The 14,169-nt window shown below is 37.1% G+C and overlaps 2 protein-coding genes across 2 annotated transcripts in view; one reads left to right on the top strand and one right to left on the bottom strand.

Moving 5' to 3' along the window:
- The window catches only part of Kpna1 (karyopherin subunit alpha 1), a 596,817-nt gene that overhangs the window by 276,405 nt on the left and 306,243 nt on the right, over positions 1-14,169 (top strand). The window lies entirely within an intron of this gene.
- Slc49a4 (solute carrier family 49 member 4) overlaps positions 1-14,169 on the bottom strand; it is a 67,902-nt gene that overhangs the window by 15,118 nt on the left and 38,615 nt on the right. Inside the window, exons 5-7 of the mRNA XM_048346775.1 lie at positions 13,118-13,226; positions 6,392-6,459; positions 2,926-3,053 (exon numbers count right to left, since the gene is read on the bottom strand). Coding sequence (XP_048202732.1) covers positions 2,926-3,053; positions 6,392-6,459; positions 13,118-13,226 — 305 coding nt within the window. The remainder of the gene's footprint in view (positions 1-2,925; positions 3,054-6,391; positions 6,460-13,117; positions 13,227-14,169) is intronic.

The following is a 14,169-nucleotide window of genomic DNA, read 5'->3' as shown; positions in this document are numbered from 1 at the left end:
AAGCAAGACAGCTAAAATGTATAGCAGGGGACATAATCTTAGGGGACCTCCATCATATAAGCTGAGTTGTTTTTATCCCTGCTGAAACATCACTATACGGCACATGACTTTATTTCATATATTTTTCATGGAGTTTCTCATGATATATAAAAACCTATAAATACTAAGAGGAAATAGATTAGTCTCCTGATAATGATCATTAAAAAAGAAACATGAATTTGCCATCACCGACTTTAAATAGCAACCTTAGGTCTAGATTTGTGAATAATTAAATTTTGTAGTAAGTTCTCTCTCATAAAACCTCTTCTACTTATAAGGAATTAGGTCAGATTTTTACAAAGGCAGTAAGGATATCTGTGATTAGGTTTATCCGAATTCTCTATTGTTCAATTAAAATGTGCCCTTTTCATTCCTATAGCTACCATTGAGTAATGAAATGACTATACTTACTACCATTAGCAAGAAGGCCTGTCTACTGACAATCAGGTGGGCATAACACACACTCTATTTATTCATTCATTCATCCATTCATGAGGGCTAGGTGACGGGGTGGGAGCTGGGGAAAGAATTTATATGATATGAATTTATGCTTCAGACTGTTAGGGAAGTTAAGAAATATACTCAGGGAATTACTTGTGAAAGGAGGGGGGAAAGCTATGATGATTAAGAAGGAATGAGAACAAATACAGTCTTTTAACCCTGTATGTCTGTAAGTTAAAATTATTTTTCAGAATATGTAAGTGACATTCAGAAAGAGATTTGCAACTGAAACCAGTAGGATGGATACAGTTTATGATTGTTAAGATGGTCAACATCAAGCTCAACCTTTCTAGTCTTTCCTTAATTTAACTTAGAATTCTGCTTTCCTTTCTGTCCAATATGATTACTTTCAACAGACTGGGTCTTTGATCAAGGTCACAAACATCAATGTTCTTTTAGGATTTAAAAGGATGTATTGCTTTCAAATATATTTTTCTGTGACTAGAGAAAGAAAACATGCTCATTATACAAAATAGAGGTAAAAATTAAAACTCATGCCTAATGCCTCTACTCAGAACTGTTAATTTTGTGATGCTGAATAGAAAATACCTAAAATAGAAGGAGCATGCTACCCATAATAAATATTTTATCTTTAATTTGAGGGAAAGAATTTTGTTTGTCAGGTGTTCAATACTTGGTTCTTATAAAATCTCACAGATGTTTCCCTGATATATACTACCATGAAAAAAAATCTGCATGTACTGAGTAAGAAGAGTTATAAACTAAGACTGTCCCACTAGTGTTGCCCAAATGCTAAGTTATGAAATTAATCTGGCCCATTGTACTTACCAAAAATTGGGAATACAATGTCAAAAGTGTACATATTTTACTCTGAGTCTAATGATTACTTTGGACAACTGGGCTTCTCAAACAATGCATACACTGAAGAGACGGAGGACTACCAGCAAGACAGGGTAAGGTTTCCAAAATTCCTTAGTCTTAGCACACACAATTAACCTCAGTCTTTTTATCATGGTGCCCTCAAGATCAAAAGAAATAGCTAACAATTACACAGTTATGGCCAAGCAATTTAATAAATAATTATACCCTAATAATTTAGTAGCCATTTAAAAAGTTAAATCCATAAATGTAAAGAAATACAGCTCTACTTAATTCTTAAAAATGACCACAATTTCTTACTAAGAGCATGTGTGCATTTGATGGGAACTGTAAACTTCTTATATTTGGAATCAGAATCATTTCCTATTCCACACTGATTTTGTATGGCGTTTGCTTTATAACACACCAACTACTGAGAAACTAACTTTGCAGAGATAAAAGATGATGAAAACATTTGTTGCCTTGGATGTGTAAATGGCTTCTTTTGCTATAGAGTACAGAGAGCCATGCAGGGATATACTGTATGCCACAGTCATGTGGAGACGAAAGCAACCCTCCTTCGCATGGACTTTACATGCCAATGCAAGAAGCCTCATGGGGCCTCTTCAGATTCTTATTTGCTCCTCCTCATACAAATGCTTGTTATGACAAATTAGCTCTAAATCTACTTTCATAACAAGTAATCCTATAATTAAGCTCATAATCTAAAAGGTAGATAGATACTATGTGCAAATGGAATAAGAAATATGAATCTTAAGTACTTGGTTGTTAAAGAAAGGAAGAAGGAATAACAGAGTCCCCTAATGTACACAATCATCTATCACAGTAATTAAAAAAAAAGACCCTGTGGTAGGCAGAATAATATCCTTCTCCCTCAAAGATTCATATCTTAAGTTTCTGAAAGTTGCAAATGTTATCTCAGATGGCAAAGGAGATTAAGACTGAAATAGAATTAAATTTTCTCATCAGCTGAATTTTGCTAAATACATTAAATAGCCTTACCTTCATCCTCTTTACTGTTTAATAGTGAGGTAATGATTATAAAATTTTTTGTATCTTTATATCAGAACATATTCTGATATAAATCTCAAATGAATACAAGCATTTCCATATTATGAATGTAAACCAAAGAACATACTTCTTTTCCATAGGCAAAATGTCAGTCAAAATGTTTTTAGTTAATTCCTTGGGATGGTGGTATAATGATTAGACAGGGAGACTTAACAATTACTGAAGGACAGCAAAAATAAATCCTACTTCATAGTATTTACACTTCTTCTTTTTTTTTTTTTTTTGGCCAGTCCTAGGCCGTGAACTCAGAGCCTGAGCACTGTCCCTGGCTTCTTTTTTGCTCAAGGCTAGCACTCTGCCACTTGAGCCACAACGCCACTTCTGGCCATTTTCTGTATATGTGGTGCTGAGGAATCGAACCCAGGGCCTCATGTATAAGAGGCAAGCACTCTTGCCACTAGGCCATATCCCCAGCCCGTATTTACACTTCTATGAACTGAAAATATTTACTCAGAGCTCAAAAATAGTGCTCACCTGTAGTCAAAGGCAGGTGGGTCACACTGTTCAAACAAGTTAAGGTGAACCACGTGGACGACAGGGTAGCCCCAGAAAACAGGAGGAGAAGAATCAGTTTTAGCATGCCCCGAATAAAATCTGCAAATCTGAGAGGAAACAATTTTCTGTTAATTCTAGCTGGACTTTTACTTCTATTTTTTAAAATTTAGTCACATACTTTCTTTAAATACAATTACTTAAAGGATCCTCCCCACTTTTTTTGAACCGAGAAATGTTTGGTGGTGTGTGTACTTTGGGATTTTTTTATTTTTTAATCTTACAAAGCACACAAAAGGTCATCTCCGTTTGATCTATATAATTCATAGTCTGAAAATTTACATTTTCAAATGCTATTTTCTTTTGAATTTTTATACTTTTTGAACATTCTATAATAAATACACATTAAGTTAGAAAATAGGTTAACTTGTTGACATCAAAGATAGGGCTCCCAAAAGTCACTCCAGAAATGCACGTCATAGCTTCCACAAGGCTCCCTCACCCAACCTCTGAGGTCCTGGTGCTGTCCTGCCTCTACTCTCCCTGTCTTGTTCTGCTCCCATTAGACAGCTAAGTGTGTTTCTCATATATGCTAAAGCTGCTTGCCCACCTTTGTACTTGTCTGTGTGCAAAGCTGGTAGCTCCAGACTCTTACATGGCTCATTCTGTTCAGGAGTGCATATATCTCAGCTCATTCCCGTTCCAGTTTAACATGCCTCCATACTCACTGAAGAGGCCCTGTCCTTATATGGTTCCTCACTTATGCTGCTTTTTTTCCTTTAAAACATTTTTCTCTATTGGAAATTGTCTTGTTTTTGTGCTAGGTTGAGAACAAGAATATAAATCAGCATGCCAAGTGTGGTGGCATTTGCCCATAACCTCAGAGTCTAAGGCAGGAACTTTGCAAGTTTGAGGCCAGCCTTGGCTACATGGTAAGTTCAAGGCCAGCCTGAAATATATAAAAAGACCCTGTCAACAACAACAACAACAAATAAGCTAGGTGCCAGTAGCTTATGCCTATGATCCTAGCTACTCAGAAGGCTGAAATCTGAGGATCATGTTCAAAGTCAGCCCAGGCAGAAAAAAAAAAAAATCCACGAGACTGTTATGTCCAATTAACCACTAACAAGCAGTTAGTAAGACTGGCTCAAGTGGTAGAGTGCCATCCTTGAGTGACAAAGCCCAAGTCCTGGATTCATACCCCAGTACTAGCACAGAAAAATAAATCAATCAATCATAAACAAGATATACACATACAAAGCAAGACAAAACAAAAAAGCCACTAGCATCTAGAATACTAAAGACCATTTTATAAAGCTTGGAGGTTTTATAGTATTTTAAATACTGAAATTACTACTATTTTCCTGAACAAACATGAAACTAAAATGTATGACAATTCTCCCTATGCCCCCAATTTCCAACTGTGTTTCTTTACATGCCAGAGTAAATGCTGATTGTACAGGCATAATCCTCTGGCTATACACAATTCATTCCCCTATTTCTGTTATAGAAAAATAGATCCCATCCCAATGCAACAGTTACTATATTTTCTCCACTTTGAATTAAAAAAAACTGATTGTAATTCCTATAATTCATGTCCTTAAACAGTACTGGAACATTATTATCACTATCCTTTGTTCTGCACTTACTAGACATGATCATGTTTTCTATACAAAAAATGACTTCCTATGAGAGCTGTGCCATCTTTTGGTGGGAGAAATAGATGCACTTTTCTTTAGTGATAGATTTGTTCTCATCTATGAAAGTTCACAATCAGAGATTTCTATGAGCTCTAAGAAAGACTCCACAGCTTGAAAGAAATGTCTCTTAAGAAAATATGAAGCATGCAGTCTAATTCCAAACTTACTAGCCCCTTTCCTGATTTACATTTTGATAGGCTGCATACATTGCCTCATCGGTTAGGTAGATGAAAAGGTAGGAGAGACTGAAATAGCATTCTGGTTCAAGTAAGATTTGAACTGCAATAACATCTCACAGTTTGATCACACAAGAACAAACTGACCACTGTGGTCTGCTGTCCTCGAGAACCCAGTCAGTAATGGCCTTTAGGAAATCTAAGTACAGAAGAAGATGGAGACAGGAAGAATACCAGTTTGAGCCAGCCTGGGTTACACTGTGGTATACTGTCTTGAAGTAAGTACAAATGTCCTCCTAATTTTTCCTCTAATTGTATCTATCTATAGTTAAGAATTGGGGCTGGGGATATGGCCTAGTGGCAAGAGTGCTTGCCTGGTATACATGAGGCCCTGGGTTCGATTCCCCAGCACCACATATGCAGAAAATGGCCAGAAGTGGCGTTGTGGCTCAAGTGGTAGAGTGCTAGCCTTGAGCAAGAAGCAGCCAGGGACAGTGCTCAGGCCCTGAGTCCAAGCCCCAGGACTGGCCAAAAAAATAAAAGAAATAGTTAAGAATTGAGAGTTTGTAGAAAGAAGATAAAGGAAAAGAAACAGGTGAGATGTCATTTCTGATGCACAATGATTCTCTTTTCAGTCTATTTAGTATGCAGAACTCATTTTGATCAGTGATGACTCACTTTAATTGGCTTGGATATTTAATTAGAAAACTTCAGTATGCTTCTTATCAAAATGTGACAGGTCAATCTATTTTGGAATCAGTGATTTCCCATAAAGAATATTTTTCCATTCTACTTCTTTAGCTTTTAGGTATTTATTCTAATATTTATTTAACTTGCAAAAACCTCAAATAAAGTGATTTGGAAGTTTTTGTGTCAATTTATTCTTTCATTATCCCATAAATACTATGCAAACTGTAAGGCCTAGATATAATATTACCCTGTGTCAATTATGTTTAAGTATTTAGATATTAAGGTGATTTACATATCTTATTTGAATCTTCCCTTCTTGGTTAATCTGATATCCTAATTTTGTTTATGGTTAGAGTAAAATGACTTAGCAAGTGAATGAATATTATCAGATTGGTTTCATAGTCATTCACTAAAAGAGCAACATTTTCATTCTTTCCTTTTTTAGAATGAAGGAAACCTTTTTTTCCTTTTGATTAATTCTATAAATGTGTTGTCACAATGGGCTAAAATCAAAGAGAGTTTGAAGAAAATGAGAACCTTTTTTTCACCCCATGAAAATGGGAAACACAGGAACCTACCTGTGAAAAAAACTAGAAATAAACACTTGATAATCAGGAGATCAACTCTTCATGGAAACATCTAGAGATGCTCTGATAACTGATTCTTTTAAACTCTTTCCTATTCTTGTTATTTCCTGATTTTCTTTGACTATCATGTCACCTTCCTTTGGGTTCCTGGAGATATTTCTCTAATGATATGCAATTATTTCTACTATTTGTGAATGTTGCATAGTTTTTGCCTCTTCCACTTTTCTCTAAATTTAGTGTTTATTTAGGGGAGCCTTGGTCCACTCACATGTTTAATATTAAAAAATATTCTCACCTTGCCATAGCTATTCCAACAACACAGCCTCCAACTATGGACCAAAATCCAATCCAGCCAGCATCTACCTGTTAACAAAGTAGCAGACATGTTTAATGCAAGACTGCCATGTTGCAACTGAGAATAAGAAAAAAAATTCTCTATAACCAACATCTTGACAGTTAAATGGTAACAAATCTAGGGAATTTTACTTATCAAAGTATGTAAAATGATAGGCTACAGAATAAACACAAACTTATGGAAATTCACATAAATAAAATCAATGTCATTTAACAAATATTTTCAGGCAGGTGCTATATACTAGGAATATGTAAGACAATGGGGAAGGGTGAATGGCCTCAAAAAGGTTATTAAATATGACTGATACAGGAGAAACTACTAGGAAACAGGTACTAAAACATCTGGCCATATCTATAAATGTACTGAGAGAAGACAGAGAGGAAAGAAGGGAAGGAAAAACGTAGGGCCAAGTAGAAAAAGAGACACTGGGCTAGGTTTTAAACATATAGGCTATTCCTCTCTTTAGAAAATACTTCCCATCTTGCCTTTACTAGCTTTGTGACTTTGAGCAAACTATGTCTTTTTACATGTAAAATGGATGGAATGGCATAAGCTAGCTACAAGACTTGAGTCATTAGCCAGCACACAGGAAGTGCTCAATAAACATCACCTGATTGGGCTCCTCCTAGCTTATCTTCTTTTTCCTACCTTCACACCCACACTCTTGGAAGCAGTCTGTTTCCTCATCACTCATGGACCTTTAACTCACTATGACTTGCTATCTGTCCCAAACCACACACACTCTCATTTTCTGCAATAGTAGAATGAAGATAATAAGTTTTTTGAGGTTCAACAAGTTAATAAATGCAAAAAATAAGGTAAAGTACTCAATATATGTTAGTTGGCTGTTATTATTGAAATTCTCTCTGTATCTAATTATATTGGTGCATTTTCCTCCTTTTTTATCCTTGCTATGACCACCATAGCAACTTATCAACTTATGTTTTACTTCCAGACTCCTACAAAAGCTTCTGAAATGGTCCTCAGAATCTAGTTTGTCCATTATTGTCAGAATCATCATACCAATCATTATACTTCCCTGTTCAGAAATAGTTACTAGTTTGGGTAAAATTCAGCCTTGACCTGGCACTGAAGAGATACCTAAACTACCTTCTACCTTTTATTCCGCCCTCCCTCCACCCCCCCCCCCTTTTTTTTTCTGGACCTGGGGCTTGAACGCAAGGCCTGGGCAGTGTCTCTGAACTTTTTTTTTTTTTTTTTTTTGCCAGTCCTGGGCCTTGGACTCAGGGCTTGAGCGCTGTCCCTGGCTTCTTTTTGCTCAAGGCTAGCCCTCTGCCACTTGAGCCACAGCTCCACTTCTGGCCATTTTCTATATATGTGGTGCTGGGGAATTGAACCCAGGGCTTCATGTATATGAGGCAAGCACTCTTGCCACTAGGCCATATTCCTAGCCCCTCTGAGCTTCATTTTTTGCTCAAGGCTAGCACTTTACCACTTGAGCCACAGTGCCACTTCTGGCTTTTTCTGAGTAGTTTATTGGAGGTAAGTCTCATGGACTTTCCTGCCCTGGCTGGCTTCCAACTGCAATCCTCAGATCTCAGCCTCCAGAGTAGGTAGGATTATAGGTGTGAGCCACTACTGCCCAGTTTGTTTGTTTTTTAAATTACTTTTTGACTCATATTTTGTATTACACTTGTGACAGGAATTGCCAGCTGTCCACTAAATGTTATCTTCTGTCTGGTACTTATTAGCTAGATCCCATGTCCCCATCCCTATCTGTACAAGTGACCGTGTGACTTAAGTTCTCATTAGAAAACTGGGCAGAAGTGAAGTGTGCTGCTTCTGGGACACAGAGCCTAAAACAGCTGTCTGCCTCTTCTACACTCTTTTCCCTTTCCATTACCTGCACGTAGTTGCCACCCATGTAAGGTGGTCCCGGAGAACTGAAGGCCTCTAAAGGATCTAAGTCAGAATGAAGGAAAAAGTTGTCTAAACTGTGACCAATGGCCGTGGCTCATTAGGAACATGAACCATTTCTTCTAAACTCTCAGCATTGGAGGAGTGAAATTTCTCACAGCAGCTTAGTCTAAGTTTTTTGCTCTTACAGTATTCGCTGCTATTCTGGCATTTTGGAAAACATAAAGGCTCTCTGGGGAAGGAAAATACCCTGATGCTAATATTATCTGTAGTTCTGCATGCCACTGACACTTGTGCTAAGAAGACCCTCTGTTTTGAAGGACAACTCTCCCATAACAGGGCACTTACTATCATTGTCTAAGACTTCCTTGAAGCTAATAACAGGTGCATGAGGTCTTATGCCAAGCAAAGGACCATTATTTATCTGGCTGTACTGATGCTGGTCCTTTCATGCTAGTTTGTACATTTCTGCTTCCTTTGTTCATCCTTTGTAACTAGTTATTAACATTCTCCCCAATAATCAATTGCACATTTTTTCCTTTCATTTAATTTTAAACTTCATTTTAGTAGCTGGTGTGATTCATGGACTCTGTATCTCCCAATTTGTTCAGAGAAACATACATTGGAAGGGCTTCTTAGCATTTACAGAACAAAGCATAGACATGCAAAATCAGCAGAATTTAAATAGGTAATGCATTTTTCCTTATCAGAATTGAGCACATTTGGTATACTTGGTACAAGAAAAGTAGGTCACAAAAGTAAAGGGAGAGTTTCTTCTTAGGGTGCAGGTATGGCTGTGGTCTAATACCAGTGTCCTCATTTACATGTTGGAACCTAATCTCCAATGTCATAGTATGGAGATGATTAAGTCATAAGAGCTCTTCCCCTGAGGAGGCAGCAAGAAGGTGCTGTCTTGAAGCAAAGATTAAGACCTCAGCAGATCCCAAATCTGCTGGCACCATGCCTTTGGACCTCCTAACTTCCACAACTGTGGGAAATAAGTTTCTATTATTATCAGATTAAGGTACTTTGCTTCACTATGGATTAAGTCAGGTGCTCTCGGTAATCTGGATTAGTATTCCAGTTGAGAACTAGAAAATCTGAGGGAAAATCTGTTCAAGGTCCATGGAGAGATCAAAGGTAATCAGAATTACGGAACCATGATGTAGGATGTGAAAGAAAATCAGAGTTAAGCTTGGCGTTTGAAGAAAAAATTTTAGGACTGTCTGCTGATTTGAAACAATGTGGATAAAGAACAGAGAAGTTAGTACTAGCCTCATTTACCTAGGAAACAAAAAATAGGAGTTAGAGGCTTGCTTAGAGGTCGATAGTCTTCCAAAAACCTTAGTAAGGCCTTAATTTGGGACTCAGAAGGGCTATACCTTAGGAGGAAGTAGCAGTGAAAATAGAACACAGGACCAAAACCCAATCTTAAATAGTACCAAACTCTGAAACTAGACTAAGGTAATCTATAATTCTACAAATCACCAAATTCTATGTGGAGAAAATGACATCATCTTGAAGCTTAAATTATCTCTATAACTTCTTATATACTATGCTACTATGCCCAGCACTCAGACAAAAATTGCTGAACAAATTAAAGAGGTAGTAAAATATGACTAACTAAACAGATCCACAGAGAATGCAGATAAAGGAATTATGAATATAAACTTTATTTTTAACAGATGAAGACATAAGCAAGAGCATTTGTTCAGAAAAATTTAAATTATAAATAAAATCAAATAAAAACTTTATCACTGAAAAATAGAACAATGAAGCCAGGCACTGGTGGCTTGCACCTGTGATCCTAGCTACTTGGAAGGCTGAGGTCTTGAGGATCATGGTTTGAAGTCAGTTCGAACAGGTCTGCGAGACTCCTAGCTCCAATTCATCAGCCAAAAGCTGAAAGCAAAGCTGTGCTCACCCACAAGGGCCAGCCTTGAGTAAAAAAAGCCTCATTACAGGCGCACACACCAAGATTAAAAAGTGAGAAAATGAAAATGGAGAGCAAAGCAACTTTCTCAAAAAAGCAGGAAAAAAGAAAGACATAAAGACAAAATCAGAAGTCAATGAAATAGAAAGAAACAACAAAAAGCCACTGGTAAAGTTGTTTAAAAAAGTAACCAAGAGGGCTGGGAATGTGGCTTAGTGGTAGAGTGCTTGCCTAGCATGCATGAAGCCCTGGGTTCAATTCCTCAGCACCACATAAACAGAAAAAGCCAGAAGTGGAGCTGTGGATTGAGCAAAAAGAAGCCAGGGACAGTGCTCAGGCCTTGAGTTAAAGCCTCAGGACTGGCACCAGGAAAATAAAGTTTATCTTATCATCTTGGAATATTTGCTGATCCTTCACTGAAGCAAAGGCCAAGATGAAACACCCCTTCCCATAAGTGAGCCCAGACTAGTTCCCAACTACCCAGCTGAGTCACTATACATTATATTAAAAAAAAAAAAGTAACCAAGAGAAGATGCACATAACCATCATCTCAAAATGATTTGTCCTTGGAGATGTAATAAAACCACAAGATAATACATACTATGAACTACTTCTCATACATAGCTTAATCAGTAAATCCTATTCAACCTCTAGGGAAAAACAAAAGGCCAAAATTACAGAACTTTCATTCAGTCTTCCAAAATAGAAAAAAAATTCCTGTTACTTTTTAAGATTAATAAAACTTTGATACTAAAATTGAAAAAGATAGGACAAGAAAGAAAAACTGGAGTCTACTCTCATTCATAAATTTAAGTGCCCCAAATCAGACAACTAAATCCAGTGACATGTAGTGTAATGAATCATATTGATAGATGGGATTAGTCCAGGAATGTAAGGTGGCCTTAATAACACTTGGAAAGTGCTACTATGAATGAGGAAGTACAACTTTAATTTTATTTCATTTCAGTTGATTTAAATTTTAAGTGGTGACATATGACTAATGGCCGAACAATGTAGTTGTACAACATAACAGAGGGAAATATGTTTATGAACATCTTGATTATCTAGGCTAGATTTTAGTGAATGCCTTTTTTAAAAAAAATGTCAGAGTTTGAACTCAGGGCTTTGTGCTTGCTTAACTGGTGTACTACCACTTGAAGCATTCGGCCCAGCTTTTTGCTGATAAATCGGGGATTGAATCTCATGGACTTTTTTCTGCCTGGGCTGGCTTTAGCCTGTGATGCTTCAGGTATCAGACTCCTGAGTAGGTAGGATTACAGATGTGAGCCCACCAGTGCCTGGCTCTTGTTTTTGTTAATACATATCTAATGTGTTTTTCAATAATTGTATTCTGTATGTTATAAATGATGAATGTAAGGATTCTGCGTTCTCTTATTATTTCTCTAAAATGATTGGGTTTTGGTTGTTAATGTTCTAGTTGACAGATTATTGGCTCTTCACTCTGAATCTGTGTAGGTTTGCCTGGTTTTGTGCTTTATTAGGGTAGGGTAGAAATAAAGCCTCTCTCACTTGGTAGGGCTCAATCTCTCAAATGTCTCCTGTGCAAACATTTGTCAGGGCTTGGTGCTTGGTGCAGGCTTTGTTTATGGTGGCTCTGATTAGAGTAGGTCCAGGGAACAGTCCTGTTTATTGTCTGACCTTTCTGGTGTCTCAGCAGTATCCCATGGCATTAATTACGTGCTAATGAGGTGTCAGGATATTGGCAGTGCCAGAGCTTCAAGACACTACTTGTCCTCTAATGTCTCTGTTTTGCTTTTAACCCCCTAGCAGTCTCCCTGTTAAGCTTCTAGCAGCTTTGCCCTTTCCATAGCTGCCCCTTTCTCAGCAGAAGACTTACTGGTGTGGGGAACCTCACGTAGTCCGCTGGGAGCCTCCTTCTGCAGCTCTCTTCTTTATAGATCAGTAAGAAAAAGGCAGCCCAACAGTGAGCTTGAACAGGTGTGTCCCCAAAAATGACATTCAAATATCCAATTAGCACTTGAAAAGATTCATAGATGTCACTACAATGGCATACAAGTGCACAGCTATCAGCATGTCTAAAATGTACATAATCAAGTGCTGGCAATGATTCAGGACAATGAGGAATGTCATGCACTGCTGGTAGGATTATAAATGGAGACAACCACTCTAGACAAGCTTGGCATTATCTATCAAAGAAGGCATACATTAATAGCCAGATATTCAATTTCTATATATGTATTTAGTTGCATTATGTCAGAAAGGCCTTAAAAGCCATGTATGACAACATTCATGTGGCACTGCTTATGAGATAGTGAAAAATGGCAAAGAATCCAATGGTTCATCCAAAGCAGAATGGACAAAATTATATAACAATATCATACTACACCAGTGTGTTGAATTTCTTCCATTTGCCTCTCTATATCTGCTCTACCTTTTCTACCATGCTTTCTAGAAGCAAAGGGAAGAAAGCAATGGCATCAAGCAGGTGAAATGGTTATTTTGAAAGAAGTTAGCTACCCTTATTCTGAGACCAGAGAGAAACAAATTAGATATATGAATAGCAATATATTTGATGATGGGTTCATAAACTCCTTTTTGAAGTATGAAGAAACGACAAATGATGAAGTCAACAAAACTAAGATTTTACTCTTTTCTGTCTGCCAGCCTCATTAACAGCACTCAAAGAAACATGAGATTCATGATTTTCCACATAAAACAAGCTTTTAGTAGTCTCATAGAATCTTGCTTTTGCAACATTGATTTAGGACAATGTTTACATAGTCTTTCAGGCTAATACCAACAACATGTTATCAGTATTCATAAACTGAAAAAAACTGAAATACCTACAACATATACACATATAAAATACTTACCTGGCTGACATGAACTGGTGTTAAAATTAAGTCGAGAACTCCAGACCAGCCAGCAAATACACCAAGTGGTATAGCATATGCTAAAGCAATCATCAAAAACCTCAAATTGCTGTAACAGAGAAGTAAAACAAAACGAAAAATCTAGAATTAAATTTCATGGTCATGACAAATTTAAAACATTTGGAGACCACCCCTAGAATCAGAAGTAGCAAATATGTGTCCATTTATTTGTAAACTCAAGCCTCTTTAATTTTTTATTTTTATAAGATTAATCTTTCTTTTTTTTTGTTCATAGTACTTAAAATTACCAGTGATTCTATATTATATTTAATGTTCCATATAATGAGTGGGCAGTAAAATCAAGTAAAAAAAACACTTACCTGAAAGAAAAAAAAAAACTATTTCTCTTTACAACTAAGGTGGAACAAAAGCAGAGATAAAAAGAAATGCATAATTTTCTAGTTAAAGAAACTTTCGACAGTACCTTTCTTTTGTTAGTTTATATTAGTTAAACAAAGGTAGAGGTTAGACATTGTAGTTTTTTTAGTCTGAAACTAGAAACAACAAAGCATCGCTCAATGAGTGAATGGCTAAATGAAGAGTGGCATGTCTATATTACAGAATACTACTCAACAATAAAAAGGTATGAACTAATGATAACCAACAACCTGGATGACTCATCAGAGAGTCATATTGATAATAAAATGGTTGAAATATTTCACACCACCAGGTACCATTTATGTAACTTTCTTGAATTGTCAAAAACACAGTGACAGGGGCTGGGGATATGGCCTAGTGGCAAGAGTGCTTGCCTTGTATACATGAGGCCCTGGGTTCGATTCCCCAGCAGCACATATACAGAAAACGGCCAGAAGTGGCGCTGTGGCTCAAGTGGCAGAGTGCTATAGCGCCTTGAGCAAAAAGAAGCCAGGGACAGTGCTCAGTCCAAGGCCCAGGACTGGCCCCCCCCAAAAAACCAAAAAAACAACAACACAGTGACAGAACAGATTAGTATTTGCAGAGAATTAAGGGCAGTATGGGAGAGAAGTAAC

Source organism: Perognathus longimembris, chromosome 5 (assembly GCF_023159225.1).
Source record: "Perognathus longimembris pacificus isolate PPM17 chromosome 5, ASM2315922v1, whole genome shotgun sequence".
Classification (NCBI taxonomy): Eukaryota; Metazoa; Chordata; class Mammalia; order Rodentia; family Heteromyidae; genus Perognathus; species Perognathus longimembris.
The sequence above is the reverse complement of the archived record's forward strand: the minus strand, read 5'-3'. Positions and strand labels throughout refer to the sequence as shown.